Source organism: Trichomycterus rosablanca, chromosome 6, assembly GCF_030014385.1.
Source record: "Trichomycterus rosablanca isolate fTriRos1 chromosome 6, fTriRos1.hap1, whole genome shotgun sequence".
In the NCBI taxonomy this organism is placed as follows: Eukaryota; Metazoa; Chordata; class Actinopteri; order Siluriformes; family Trichomycteridae; genus Trichomycterus; species Trichomycterus rosablanca.
Window position 1 is genome coordinate 18,349,267 of NC_085993.1, and position 14,187 is coordinate 18,363,453.

Sequence of the window (14,187 nt, forward strand, 5' to 3'; positions counted from 1 at the left end):
TTACATGGATCATAGCGTGGCTCTTCATACATGATATGGCTTTGTGTAGGAAACCACCAGAAAGGAGAAGGCGTGTGCAATTTTGCATCCCTCCTTGGCCAGAACCGAAGTATGACTAAGTTGATTGAAAAAGGGATATTTTTTAGAATTTTATAGTTTCACACTATATATTTCTATAGTTCTATAGATTCTGGTCTGTCTCAACACTCTGCTACTGTAATAAATACTATGACATGTTAGAAGGATAACTAATAGTGTAATTATATGCACTAATAGTTAAAAGAAAAACATATGATCCACGAACTTTATTAAAACACTAATTGATGGAGGATTGGTGTTCCATTTGTCCCTAAAGTTTCTAGAACTTAAGTGAAAATTTCAAAATTCTATGGCATATTGAAGCTGTTCTGGTGGCTAATTAAATGACAAAGTTCACTTTGTTATTTGCATATTTGTTATTTGCACAGTTATAAATAAGTCCTTTTAGATTTACACATAGTGGTAAATCTTAATTATCTTTCTTTTCCACAGGAGAACACCACAGACTGTGGGCGAGGACATTCTTTTTACCCATCCGTCTACACTTTACTCTTCCTTCAGATCCCTCTCCTCTGTCTAGTGGTCCGCCCTAACATTTTGGCTTTCATTCTTTAACTTTATTCTCTGCGCATCGCCCTTCTCTTCCTTGTCCTATATTTGTTTCATCCCCGTTGCTTTAGTCATAGGTACTACAGGGACTTCTTACTGCCCTTATATGGAAGCCCAGCATACTGCTTCATTTCGCTTTACAGGTTACAGATCAGTAACCGGCGCAGAACTTGATCACCTGTTGTCAATCAGCAGCATTTCTGGAAGGAGTCAAAAATCCTTTGAGCTAGATAAAGCTAAAGAAGTCAACGAGCATCAAGTTGTATAAAGGCAAAGTAAACGGAAAGACAACCATCTAGGACTAGTGTGAAAAACATAAAGTTTTCTTGCTATACAACCTGCCTTTACAGAAAAGTGTGTGAAATACATGACTCTGACCTATACAGTTCATTTTCATCTTCAAGTATGAGCCCGTGAGTCAAGCTGCCTAATTTGACACAGGGCTACTGAAACCTGCTGCCATTTTCTAGCTAACAGTGAAGAGAAGATGACAACTTCACTCGGTTAATGAAAAAAAACTAAACAAAATAAGAACCTGTAAGTATTTAAAGCTTACCTCTATGTTGTAGGATTTCACCAGAGTGGAAGGAACATAGATGATACTTATATTATTTGTTTATTTATGCACTATATCTACTTCTTGCCAAAATGAGATAGACTTGTGGTGTGGTCTTATTTTTCTAGCCAAATTAGGATGAGAAAAAAGAGGGAAATTCACTTGCAGGAATTATTATACTCTTCATGTAGAGAATAAGTCTGTATTTTATTTGTTTTTAAGGTTTGTATTTCATTTTTGTGATGTTTATTTTATTGTCATAAGGGCTTCATTTGGTCTGTGGTTTGGTCAGAAGTCATAGATTTGAATTTAGTTAAAAAAAAATATGCTGTTGCTTAAGCTACCCCATGTTTGAAGATGAGTTGGCATATGGCCTATCTGGCATTACCAGTACATGTTCTTTAGTTCAGATTGTACAAGGTAAAATTTTTATATTGTCATTATATTTATCACAACCTGCTTCACAAGGTCAATGCTTCAACGACTGGTGGTCTTAGCTAACAATCTGTTAGTAAATAATGCGATGAAATTATCACCAGTTCATGTTTGAAGTTATTCTTGTAAACATTCATTTGTTTAACGCATATAATTATGCATTTAGTGTGTAGAAAATAATTGACTTTTAAAAGTGGTTTTAATACTACTTTAATGATAAAATCTTAGTAAATATTGGCTAAAGCCCAACTAGGTCTTTTTTGCTGTTTGTTGTGCCTTGACGCACTTTTGTGTTGGAGAGCCCAGGCTGCTAAGCTTATGTATTATTACAAAATTATTGGTTTATAGGTATCTCTATGAGGTATCTCGTTTAGAGTAAAGATTTTGGAGTAGTTCACACAGTTTTGAGCTTTAGAATAATTTTGCCATAGCTGTAATGGATCCAGATCAGAAGTAGTGAAGTGACCTTCTGCCAGTGCAGGTAGTACTCATTTACTTTAATATCCTCTTTAACTTCAACTTAAAAAGCATCCTATAACTCCATATTTCTGGTGGGTTGGGTTATGGGGGGAACTAATTCAGGTGTCTAGCAAAGTAGGGAATTAAGGAAATACTTATTCATGTTAAAATTAAAACATTAATAAAATAAAAATCAGCAGTGTAACTACTGGTCCATGATTAAACAAATTCAATGTTATTTCTAATGTAAGTTAGTGCTGAAGAACTACTGTGGAACTGCGATGCGATATTTGGGATATTCAAATCCTAAAAAAAACACAATCAAGAACCTGGTATGAATAATACCAGTTTGTATTAGTAAAAGAAGAGTAAAATATTTCTGAAACATAACATTTATAAGAGTTCTGTACTGCACTCTGACAAAACTAAACTTCACTGTGTAAGTCACTATGAAGTGTGCTCTGTAACTTTCAGTTAGGATGTGCTTCAGTATGTGTAGAACGGTGGAACAGGCTTTTATTCTAAGCGTCCGTCATAAAGCTTTTTGTGTATGTGTGTGTATGTGTGTATCTACACCTGTGTACATGTTGTCTGCTTACAGTGCAGCAAATAATGCAGTGTATGATCAGGAGATAAAATTAAAAAAAAAAAAAAAAACATGATTTGATCGTTTAAGTGTCCAGATTGTATTTTGAGTAAGAAGGAATGTGTCAAAAAAGTCCTGCATCAGCTCACAAAGCTTTTACAGTTGTATTTGAATGGCTTCATTTAAGAATGGTCACACTTGTAAGCAAATGTACAGAAAATAAACTTGACATTTAATGGCAGTATTGGATGATATAATGTAACGTGTCCCACATTTCCGAGGCTGCATTTGCACTAGTAATTGATGTTTCTTTCAATTTATGCCACCAAAAAAAGGAATTCTCCCCTGCTTAACAGAAAGAATTACATTTTTGGCAAAATGTCTTACAATTTCTTCAGATTTCTTGGCAACTGGCAGGTTTTTAACCCTATATATAGCTAAAATATAAAGTACACAATTAAAATTAGATAATAATTAACTCAGAATTGCTCGAGGTAATAAAAGTAATAGAAATAAAATGTAATTTTTTTTCTAAAAAAGGCACACAATAGGCACACAATAACTCCCTGGACGTGGCGCCAGTCCATCACAAGGCAGACACACACACATATACACACACCCATTCACCTATAGGGCAATTCAGTGTATCCAATTAACCTGACTGCATGTTTTTGGACTGTGGGAGGAAACCGGAGCTCCCGGAGGAAACCCACGCAGACACAGGGAGAACATGCAAACTTCGCCCCACCTGGAAATCAAACCCAGGACTTTCTTGCTGTGAGGCGACAGTGCTAGTGAGTAACATCTTTTAGATATATATTTTTAAATTAACATGTTGCGACTTTATGACGTAATTAACAAGAGCGGAATGGATGCACTCGCACTGCATTTGAATGCAGCTGCTACACGTTTACCAACATGTTGGTTGTTTGAAACTCCAAGATGTTAATAACTGCTGTGGAATATTTATAGCCCACAAATAAAATTACCGACAGAAATCTAGGGGGGGAAATCTGCCATTCACCAATTTGACTTGAAAGAAATTGGCCACAGAAATTCATAATTGGTACACCTGTAATTTTCCACATCATAAAATCCAAATGTGACTGTTCTTCTTTACATTTCCATGTGTTTCTCGCTGTAATCTGTTGCTCTTTATATCATGTACGATTTTGTAGCGTTTAACTGTCAAACAGCTGATGTATTTTTGAAATGTATAATTTGTGGGGTTTTAAAGATATGAGTATTCTGCTTTGAATGAAGATTAGTATGCACTTGGGGGAGAGTGTCTACCTGTCTAACATGTTACTAGATGTACAAAGCACGGCGTGTCATGAGCGATGTAATACACTTTTAACTGAGCGTCGTACATTCAGAGATTTAAATAATGCATGTGTTCTCACATTTATTATTAATGCTGCATGCTCTCACACATAGTTTTTGCTGTGTATTTCTCAATTGATTTTTGAAATATCAATCAGTGCTAATCCTATATGGCCCCAAAAAGAGAGCATTTGATTTAACATCAACGTGCCACCTGTACCATCTGACTATACTCTTTTCTCCTGTATTCTTTCTTGTCCGTATACCTGATTTGGCACAGTTTTATGCCAGATGCCCTTCCTGATGCAACCCTTATTATTTTTAACCACGCTTAGGACAAGGTAATGAGAGCACTTCGAAAGGGTAGGGTAGGCTGTTCAAAAACAACCCCCTTCCCCAGGCAAAGCCATTAGCTATTATTACATTATTAGGTTCTTCATTATTAAAGCATTTTGCAAGCTAGAAGTAGAATACAGGTGGGCGGCACGGTGGCTAAGTGAGTAGCACTGTCGCCTCACAGCAAGAAGGTCCTGGGTCTGATCCCCAGGTGGGGCGGTCCGGGTCCTTTCTGTGTGGAGTTTGCATGTTCTCCCAGCGTCCGCGTGGTTTTCCTCTGGGTGCTCCGGTTTCCTCCCACAGTCCAAAAACATGCAGCCAGGCTAATTGGAGACACTGAATTGTCCTATAGGTACCTAGCCGCTGGCATGCATGAACCAGTGCATTGTAATGCCGGTCCCAAGCCCGGATAAATACGGAGGGTTGTGTCAGGAGGGGTATCTGGCGTAAAAATTGTGCCAAATCAATAATGCAGATCACGATTTGCCGGCGACCCCTAACGGGAGCGGCCGAGGAAATAGAAGTAAAATACAGGTTTATGTCAAATTACATTATACTAAAAAAACAGACAATAGTTGTAATTGGTTATTATTTCTTATTTGCTACATACTCATGGATCCAATTCTATGTCAGTTACATTGGTTACCTGTCTTGTCCCACTCAGTATTCAGTGTGAACTCCTCCTGTTAACATACAAATCTTTGTATGGTCTAGGACCAGCCTTTTTTGCCAAACAGCAGATAAGATCCCTCAGTCTTATTTCAACTTGAATTTTTTTACTTGTCTTAGAGTGAACTCAGATATTCACTAAGTTTGTGATAAATGAAAATAGATTTGGGGTTTAAAACCTGATAAATATGCCTTATTTTAGGGGTTATTGAGGGCAGGTCATTTTTGAACCTTAGGACAAGGAGAGTATACTGAATGTTAAGACTACACAAGATTGTTGAGGGTCCTGACTCCCAAACTATAGAACAAATTACCCCAGTGTCACTCAACCTGCCTTCAAAACTAAATGTAGTTTTTTTTCCTCCATCGATTATTTGACTCTGTAAAGCAGCCTTGGATATGAGAAAGGTCAATATATAAATTATTATTGTTATTATTATTATTATTATCATCGGTTTGAGGCATGCAATACCACTGCTTAAACACAGAGGGCGGTAGATCGTGAATGTCTGGCTCCATCTGCTGGTCCATTTACATTTTCAGCATTTAGCAGACGCTTTTATCCAAAGCGACTTATAGTACTGTAATAGTGTACAATCTAAGCAATTGACGGTAAAGGGCCAACAGTGACAACCTGGCAGTGGTGGGGTTTGAACCAGCGATCTTCTGATTACTAGTCCAGTACCTTAACCGCTAGGATGCAACTGCCCATTGTCCTAAGCTAAAATTCTTGTTACATGGCCAATTGATACTGCAGTAATGCCATTATTCTAAAATAAACACCACTACTACAGAATCACAGTAAATCAAATGCTCTACATGACTGGAAGACTTGCTTTTGGTCATTGTATTACCATTTGTTTAAAAAAAGTTTAGTACTGGTCTTTAGCTAAATTAGCATGGCTGATGTACTCCATTGTACGTTTTCTATAAAAAATGAGCATAAATACACAGCGAATACTAACAGCTACATGCAATTTTACCAACAATGTACGTTTGCATCCTTCCGTCCCTCTGCAACACAATGCAGATCATCACTGTCAGAGTCATACCCACATCCCATTTCATTTTCATTAACCCAGTCATCACTTCTATACATAACACAACATGCACTTGGGAATGTTTTCACTTGTTATATTAGTACAAGCCAAGGGCACTGACTGTTTTTTGGCTTTCACCCATTAGTTTAATTGAATGAATAAAATAGAGCAGGTGTTCACTTCTTGTAAGGAGTGTGTCAAGTCAACATTTGTTACCCAGCTCTTAATGAGGGAATGTGACATGTCTAAAAGCGTTCATGCCTTCATGCTGTTGTGAATCACATTCTCGTCTGTCATTTGATTTTTTTTTTTTTTTTTTTTTAAAGAGCATTAATTTGTACTAATGTTACAAAAAATGTCATAGAATAGCCTTAACTGGGGGATGGTAACACATTTTGGCTAGACAATGAATTTAAATGAAGTGTGTTTGTGTGTGCGTGTGCATGTGTGTCTGTGTCACGAGTTCACGTACTGAAACTGAGGTTATGTTATTCAGTGGTTTTCTTTTTTGCCAAATTAGGATTAAAAAAAACAAACTAAAAAGAAGATGTTGCCCAAAGGGGAGATATCTGCCTCATGATCCACTCAGAAGCAGTGGGACTTTATTGGGGCTCATCGTACAGCCCTTTCTCGTTAGCTACATACAGTGAAGTAGGTGCGCTTCAGTGGGAGACGTGTGTATGTGAATCTGTAGTCCTTAGTCTGGTGCCCTGTGACAAATGTGTTAAAAAATAATTAAAAGAAATCTGTCAAAGGTGAAACTGAATTTAAAATTAAGTAAGTTTAAAAGAAATATAAAAAAATATATAGGAACACAGTACTCTGATAATCATGACTTTGAAATCTGCTATCACGATGGGAGTATCTGTAGTTTGTTTGTTGGATCGTGTGTATGGAGCTAGGGTGTCTGGCTCTGTGGACACTGAGTCTACGTTACTTCATTATTTTGTACAGAAGTAAAAAAAGAAAAAGATGAGAGATACATTTGTAAAATATTGTGTCTGTGACTCCTTGTAAAATATTTTCAAATTGTTTATTACAGAGAATCAGTTAATAAATAATGTTCATATTTTTCACTTCAAGTCGAAGTTCTGTGCTTATTTTTTTATTATTCATGTATTTATTTATTAAAAATCAGGATTCTCATACGAATACATAGAGATTACAGTTCATTTCAGTGAGATTACAAATATTTGTACTTCATCTTACTCTGATACAACACAGAACAACTGGATATCTGAATTAAATACAAAGCCTAAATGAATGAATGTATGTTGCATAATACATCTTACTTTTAATCAATAACCACAAATCAAGGACATCTCGAGTCCTCCCAGCATGAAGTAAGGTGGAATATACCCTGGTCCGGGCACCAATTTATTGCTAGAGAACACACATTCACTCACTCATATCTATGGGAAATATAAAGCATATACAACCCCAAATCAGAAAAAGTTGGGACAGTATGGAAAATGCAAATAAAATAAAAATGCAGTGTTCCTCACATTTACTTTAACTTTTATTTGATTGCAGACAGTTTGAACCCAAGATATTTCATGTTTTGTCTGGTTAACTTCATTTCATTTGTTAACATACATCCATTCCTGCATTTCAGTCCTGCAACACATTCCAAAAAAAAGTTGGGACGGGAGCAATTTAGGGCTAGTAATGAAGTGAAAAAACTAAATAATGATGTGATTCCAAACAGGTGATGTCAGTAGGTGATTGGCTATGATGTCTTTGATGAGCAAAGATGGCCAGAGGATCTCCAGTTTGTCAACAAATGCAGGAGAAAATAATTTAAATGTTTAAAATCAATGTACCTCAAAGAAAGATCGGAAGGGATTTGCATACTTCGGGTACGGGTACTGGACTGGCCTGCCTGCAGTCCTGACCTGTCCCCAATAGAGAATGTGTGGAGAATTTTGAAATGAAAAATGTGACAACGACGACCCCGTACTGTTGCACATCTAAAGACGTGTTTGCAGGAAGAATGAGACAAAATAAAAGCTGAAACACTAAATCACTTGGTATCCTCGGTTCCAAAACGTCTTTTAAGTGTGGTGAAAAGGAATGGCAATGCTTTACTGTACCAATTTTATTTGGAATGTGTTGCAGGCCTGAAATGCAGGAATGGATGTTTATTAATAAATGAAATGAAGTTGAGCAGACAAAACATGAAATATTTCAGGTTCATCCTGTCTGCAATCAAATAAAAGTCAAAGTAAATGTAAGAAACTCTGTCCCAACTTTTTCTGATTTGGGGTTGTAATAAACCTACTGACAGGATTTTACAAGAGGGGTCCCCAGGTCCCTAGGCTGTGTGGCATCTCCCAACTTCCTATACCTGCTGTGCCACTGTGTCACCTGAATGACTGTGGGTTTAATTGCTCATATGCACATAATTGTAGTGTTTTACATAAAGTTGCAGTTGTTAAAAAAAAAAAAAAAAAAATATTTGCATTGTTAATCTTCTCTTAGAATTTATACTATGATTCATTACAACGTATCAAGAAGTCAAATTTCTTCATTGTATGATTATACTTCAAGTTATAACATTATCATTTTTTGTAGCATGAGTAGTAATCTACTGTAATTTTGGTCCCATAATTCAATCAAAGAAACCCTAGATATTATATTCAAGTGTATAATAAATTCTTGTATTTAGTGATGTTTCTACTACACCAGCGTTTGCAAGAACTCAAGAACAGCTTTGTGCCAAGTCACCGGGTCCTCAAGGTAACACGGATGCCCAGCCCCTTTCATTACCACCACTTTATGATTGGGCAGATTCTTTAAGTTGCTTAGTGACAATTCACCTTGCTGAGTATCCTGATCTCCATACACAATAAGAGTGGGAACCTGCAAAAATACACAGAATTATTCCTCTCATGCAGGGCCTGTACACTTACTTTTATAAATACTATAAAATAATAATTTATGCAATACATTTGCTTTAATGATCATATAAAACCAAAGTAAAGACATTTAAAGTGGAAAATAATTTTCCTGCTTCCCTAATAATCACAACTATGCACACTGACTAGAAATCTACCATTGTGTTTTAATATCAGCCTTGCACCACCATCAGTGCTGATCACATATAGTAACTGATGCACTATGATTAACTCCTAGCTTGAAGATGATTATTTTATGAGCTCCACTATCATCATTTGGCTTTTATTACTATTAATTTATTAGCTGTGCAGCATTAAGTGCATCAGCCAGCTGCTTCTCTTCACCTTCCAGAAGAGAAGGTGCTCAGGTGGCGCAGCGGGATACTAGCACATCAGCATTGAGATTCTGTGCTCCCAGGTTCGAATCTCGGCTTAATATATTATCGGGACAGTGGTAGCCTAGTGGGTAGAGCTTTGGGCTATCAACTGAAAGGTTGAGAGTTCGAATCCCAGCTCTGGAATGCAGCCGATGCTGGGCCCTTGAGCAAGGCACTTAACCCTCTTTGCTCCAGGGACGCCGTACAATGGCTGCCCCTACGCTCTGACCCCAGCTTCCAAACAAGCTGGGATATGCAAAAAAAAGAATTTTGTTGTACTATACATCTGTATATGTATAAATGACAAATAAAGGCATTCTATTCTATTCTAATATATTCTAATCTCATGAGATCCATGGGTCATTATTCAGTTTTTATTACTATTATTTTATTAGGTGATGCATTATCTTAAGTGCATCAGCCAACCGCTTCTTTTCACCTGCCAGAGGTGAAGGTGGAGAGCCACATTGTGTACATGCACTGCTAACCATGAATCTCAATATACTTTAGCCTATATGGCTATATTTATTACAGCAGCATTTCATAAAACGCTACCTGAGGGCTAGTAGGTCACGCAAATTCATCAGTTTCCATGCTTGCCCTACACAGACTGTCAGTAAAAAATCCTAAAGACCAAAACTATTTCTACTCTTGCACTAGAATATTATTTTTAACCTGTTTTTGCTTGCTAGGACTGAGCCTATCATGATTCCCTTACCTGTTACCGATTTAACTGCTTATTGAGGAAAGCATAAGCAGAAAATATAATCAAGTTGGTCAAGTAAAACATTAAAAGTCATTTCTATGTACTTTTGTCAGTTAAATAAAGACTTAAGAAAGATTATGAAATTTTATAATCTTTTGTTGCATTTTACAGAAGTCCTAACATTTCCAGAAATGGGGTTTGTTTATTTATTTTTTATTTATTAGGATTGTAACATCATATTTTACACACCTTGGTTACATTCATGACAGAAATGGTAGTTACTTGTTACACCCAGAAATGGGGTTTGTATATCACATTAGGTTTTATTGACTAAAATTCCCTTGATTTCTCAGCAACTAGAACTAGATTTTAAAAAAACATATAAAATATAACCAATTATAAATAAAACTATCATGTATTTTGGACTCACTAGAGGACAAACTCAATCCAATTGTGCTGCCAAAATAAACACCAACCAGCATTCACTTCATTGCGAAGAAAGCAACTGAAAGCAACTGATGAAATGTTTCATATACTACATGTACAACATAAATAAAAACTTTACATTTATAAAAAAAAATGTACAAACAAAAATCTAATGTTATTTAAAATAATCAGCTGTAATGCTGTGCACACACACTGACCTGGACGGCGTTGTATTGTTCTGCCTTGAACTTGTCTGTGCAGATGGGAGCTACAGGAATATAAGCCTTCACATGCTCAGTGAACTGGAAGAGGAAGGGCAGTGTGTACATGCCACTCAGAGATGGGCTGATCAGCACTACAGGCCCCGTGTTCAGTCCCTTACACACCTGCTTCAAAAACTCTGCAGGAGCCAGCTCGCCCACTGCAGCGGGAGCCTCAGCGGCTTTAGACTCACCCAGGCCTGCACACACAGAAAACAAAGCAGTAATTAAATATAAATGAAAACAATAATGATGCATAATGCTTCATAATGATTCATAAACATAAACGAAGAATACATAAACAAAACTTAAAAACTATGTGCTTTTTTCCAGATGGCTCAGGGTTCTTTGACAACTATTAAGACAACTACAGGCTTAATATAGTGCCCTGATTTATTCTGCCTGAGGTGTTGTGGTCAGGGTAAGTGTACAGTATGATTATACAGTGTAATTATTAAATGTAACAGTACAGTATGACTGTACAATATAACTGTACAGTGTAATAGTTCAGGGTAATTGTACAGTATGATTATACAGTGTACTTGTACAGTATGATTGTACAGTGTTATTGTAAAGCATGACTGTACAGTATAATAGTTCTTCATAGTTGTAAAGTATGATTGTACAGTGTAACTGTACAGTATGATTGTACAGTGTACTTGTAAAGCATGACTGTACAGTATAATAGTTCAGCGTAGTTGTAAAGTATGATTGTACAGTGTAACTGTACAGTATGATTGTACAGTGTAATAGTTCAGTGTAACTGTACAGTATGATTGTACAGTGTAATAGTTCAGTGTAACTGTACAGTGTGATTGTACAGTAAAATCGTTTCATGTAATTGTACAGTAATATTGTTTAGTCTAACTGTACAGTTATGATTATACAGTGCATTAGTTCAGTGTAATGTACAGTATGATTGTATAGTGTAATTGTACAATATGGTCGTACAGTGTAACAGTCCACTGTACCTGTACAGTATAATTGTGCATTGTAATAGTTCAGTGTAACTGTACAGTATGATCTACAGTGTAATAGTTCGGTCTAATTGTATAGTGTAATAATTCAGTGTAACTGTGCAGTGTACATGATGATTGTACAGTGAAATAGTGCAGTGTAACTATGCAGTATGATTGTACAGTGTAATAGTTTAGAGTAACTGTACAGTATGATTGTACAGTTCAGTGTTACTGTATAGTCTGATTGTACTATGCAACGGTACACTATGATTGTACAGTGTAGCTGTAAAGTATTATACAGTACAGTGTAATTGTACAGTCCGATTGTACAGTGTAATAGTTCAGAGTAACTGTACAGTATGGTTGTACAGTATGACTGTACAGTGTGATTGAGCAGTGTAATGTAGTACCTGGTAAATCTATAGCCAGGGCGCGGTGTCCAGCAGCAGCCAGAGCCTGCAGTGTACCGATACTGTTCCAGTTGAGAGACGAGAATCGGATTCCGTGCAGTAATAACACACACAGCTGTGTTTCTCCTGATGTAGGAACAGCCTGACGGTAAAACAGTGGTTCCTTACACATCTCCACATTTACCCTGCCCTCTGACATTTTAACCCCCGACATCCTTAATATAACCTAGTAATGATAACTTATACCCTGTTAACTCTGTTAAAAATGCGCGAGGTTTTCTTCCACCTTCCACCTACTGCACACTTCAGAGCAAAGTTCACATAAACTTAATTAGTCCTTAATGCCACCGAACAACAAACTTAAAACTACAAATACTTGTTTAAATATATATATATATATTGAGTTGTTTATTAAACACACACCGAAATGACAAATGTGCAAGAAAACTAACTACAAAACTTAAGTCAAGCGCACTAATACTGTCATTCCGGAAAAGACGTCACCAAAAATGGACCATGTAGGACCTCTAAAGGCAAGTAGAGGAATAACAACATAACTCAACAAAGCAACAAGTTCTTCAACAGGTTCTCTCACACTTCAGGTGAATTTATGTCTGCACCCCACCCCAAAGCTGCATAACAATATTTTAATCTATAATTTCTTTATAAACTGCGAAACATAACACAACAATCTGTGAACAAATAATGAAATGTCCAAAATGAGCAGCTTTATTAATTAAAAAAAATATGTGCAAAATCACGAGCAAAATCTTTAGTCTTATTATCATTAACAAAAGGTATTGGCTGATGTTTATTCTCACCCTTTTGTTTATTTTTAATTTTACATAAAATGTTTTAATTAAAGAGTGCGCTTTGATTTAAATTAACTTTAAATGGCAACAAGGACAAAGTTTAGGATAAATAATAATACAGAGAGAAAAACTGTACTTAGCAAACAGTGGTAAAGGTAAGAAAAAATGTAAATATTAGAAAATGCACTTACAAAGAAAAAAAACATTTTTTAAATGTTTAAGTATTTTACTTACATTTTTTATTTTATTTTACTTAAAAGTACTTATTTTACTTAAAATGTTTTAATTAAAGTGTGCACTCTGATTTAAATTAACTTTAAATGGCAACACATAGGACAAAATTAAGGATAAATCATAATACAAAGAGAAAAACTGTACTTAGCAAAGAGTGGTGAAGGTAAAAAATTTTAAATATTAGAAAAATACACTTACAAAAAGAAAAAAAACAATTTTTTTTAATGTTTAAGTATTTTATTTTACTTAAATTTTTTATTTTATTTTACCTAAAAGTTATTTTTTTAAATGTTTAAGTATTTTATTTTACTTAAAAGTACTTATTTTACTTAAAATGTTTTAAATAAAGAGTGCACTTTGATTTAAATTAACTTTAAATGGCAACACGTAGGACAAAGTATACACGTAGGATAAATAAAAATACAGAGAGAAATACTGTACTTAGCAAAGAGTGGTAAAGGTAAAAAATAAATAAATAAATATTAGAAAAATGCACTTACAAAAAGAAAAAAAATTAATGTTAAAGAATTTTATTTTACTTAAATTTTTTATTTTATTTTACTTAAAATTACTTATTTTACTTATTTTATTTTACTTATTTTAATTAAAGAGTGCACTTTGATTTAAATTAACTTTAAATGGCAACATGTAGGACAAAATTAAGGATAAATAATAATACAGAGAGAAATACTGTACTTAGCAAAAAGGGGTAAAGGTAAATAATGGTAAATATTAGAAAAATACACTTACAAAAAGAAAGAAAAACTATTTTTTAAATGTTTAAGTATTTTATTTTACTTAAAAGTTCTTATTTTACTTAAAATGTTTTAATTAAAGAGTGAGCTTTGATTTAAATTAACTTTAAATGGCAACATATTGGACAAAGTTTCGGATAAAAAATAATATAGAGAGAAATACTGTACTTAGCAAAGAGTGGTAAAAGTAAAAAACATGTTACATATTAGAAAACGCACTTTCACAAAAATAAATAAATGTTTTACATGTTTAAAAGCCATGTCTTACAATCAATATCACGATAAAATGATTACTGCAA

The 14,187-nt window shown here is 35.1% G+C and overlaps 2 protein-coding genes across 2 annotated transcripts in view; one reads left to right on the forward strand and one right to left on the reverse strand.

The window, feature by feature from the left end:
- cacna2d2a (calcium channel, voltage-dependent, alpha 2/delta subunit 2a) overlaps positions 1-942 on the forward strand; it is a 379,664-nt gene extending 378,722 nt beyond the window's left edge. Inside the window, exon 40 of the mRNA XM_062996697.1 lies at positions 532-942. Within this exon, the coding sequence (XP_062852767.1) occupies positions 532-654 (123 nt within the window). The 3' untranslated portion in view covers positions 655-942. The remainder of the gene's footprint in view (positions 1-531) is intronic.
- A 6,129-nt stretch (positions 943-7,071) lies between these two features.
- Positions 7,072-12,565, reverse strand: abhd14b (abhydrolase domain containing 14B). Its single transcript, XM_062996698.1, has 3 exons — positions 12,088-12,565; positions 10,677-10,918; positions 7,072-8,914 (listed from the first exon to the last, which is right to left on the reverse strand). Exons 1-3 carry the CDS (start codon positions 12,299-12,301, stop codon positions 8,732-8,734), a joined length of 639 nt encoding a protein of 212 aa, XP_062852768.1. The 5' UTR covers positions 12,302-12,565; the 3' UTR covers positions 7,072-8,731.
- Between the last annotated feature and the right edge of the window lie 1,622 nt (positions 12,566-14,187).

Coding starts and splice junctions, on each gene's coding strand:
- abhd14b (XM_062996698.1), bottom strand. CDS start 12,301: ATGTCGGGGGTTAAAATGTCAGAGGGCAGGGTAAATGTGGAGATGTGT. Junction 10,919..12,087: donor CCTGGCTATAGATTTACCAG/GTACTACATTAC, acceptor CTGTGTGTGCAG/GCCTGGGTGAGTCTAAAGCC. Junction 8,915..10,676: donor AACAATACAACGCCGTCCAG/GTCAGTGTGTGT, acceptor GTATTTTTGCAG/GTTCCCACTCTTATTGTGTA.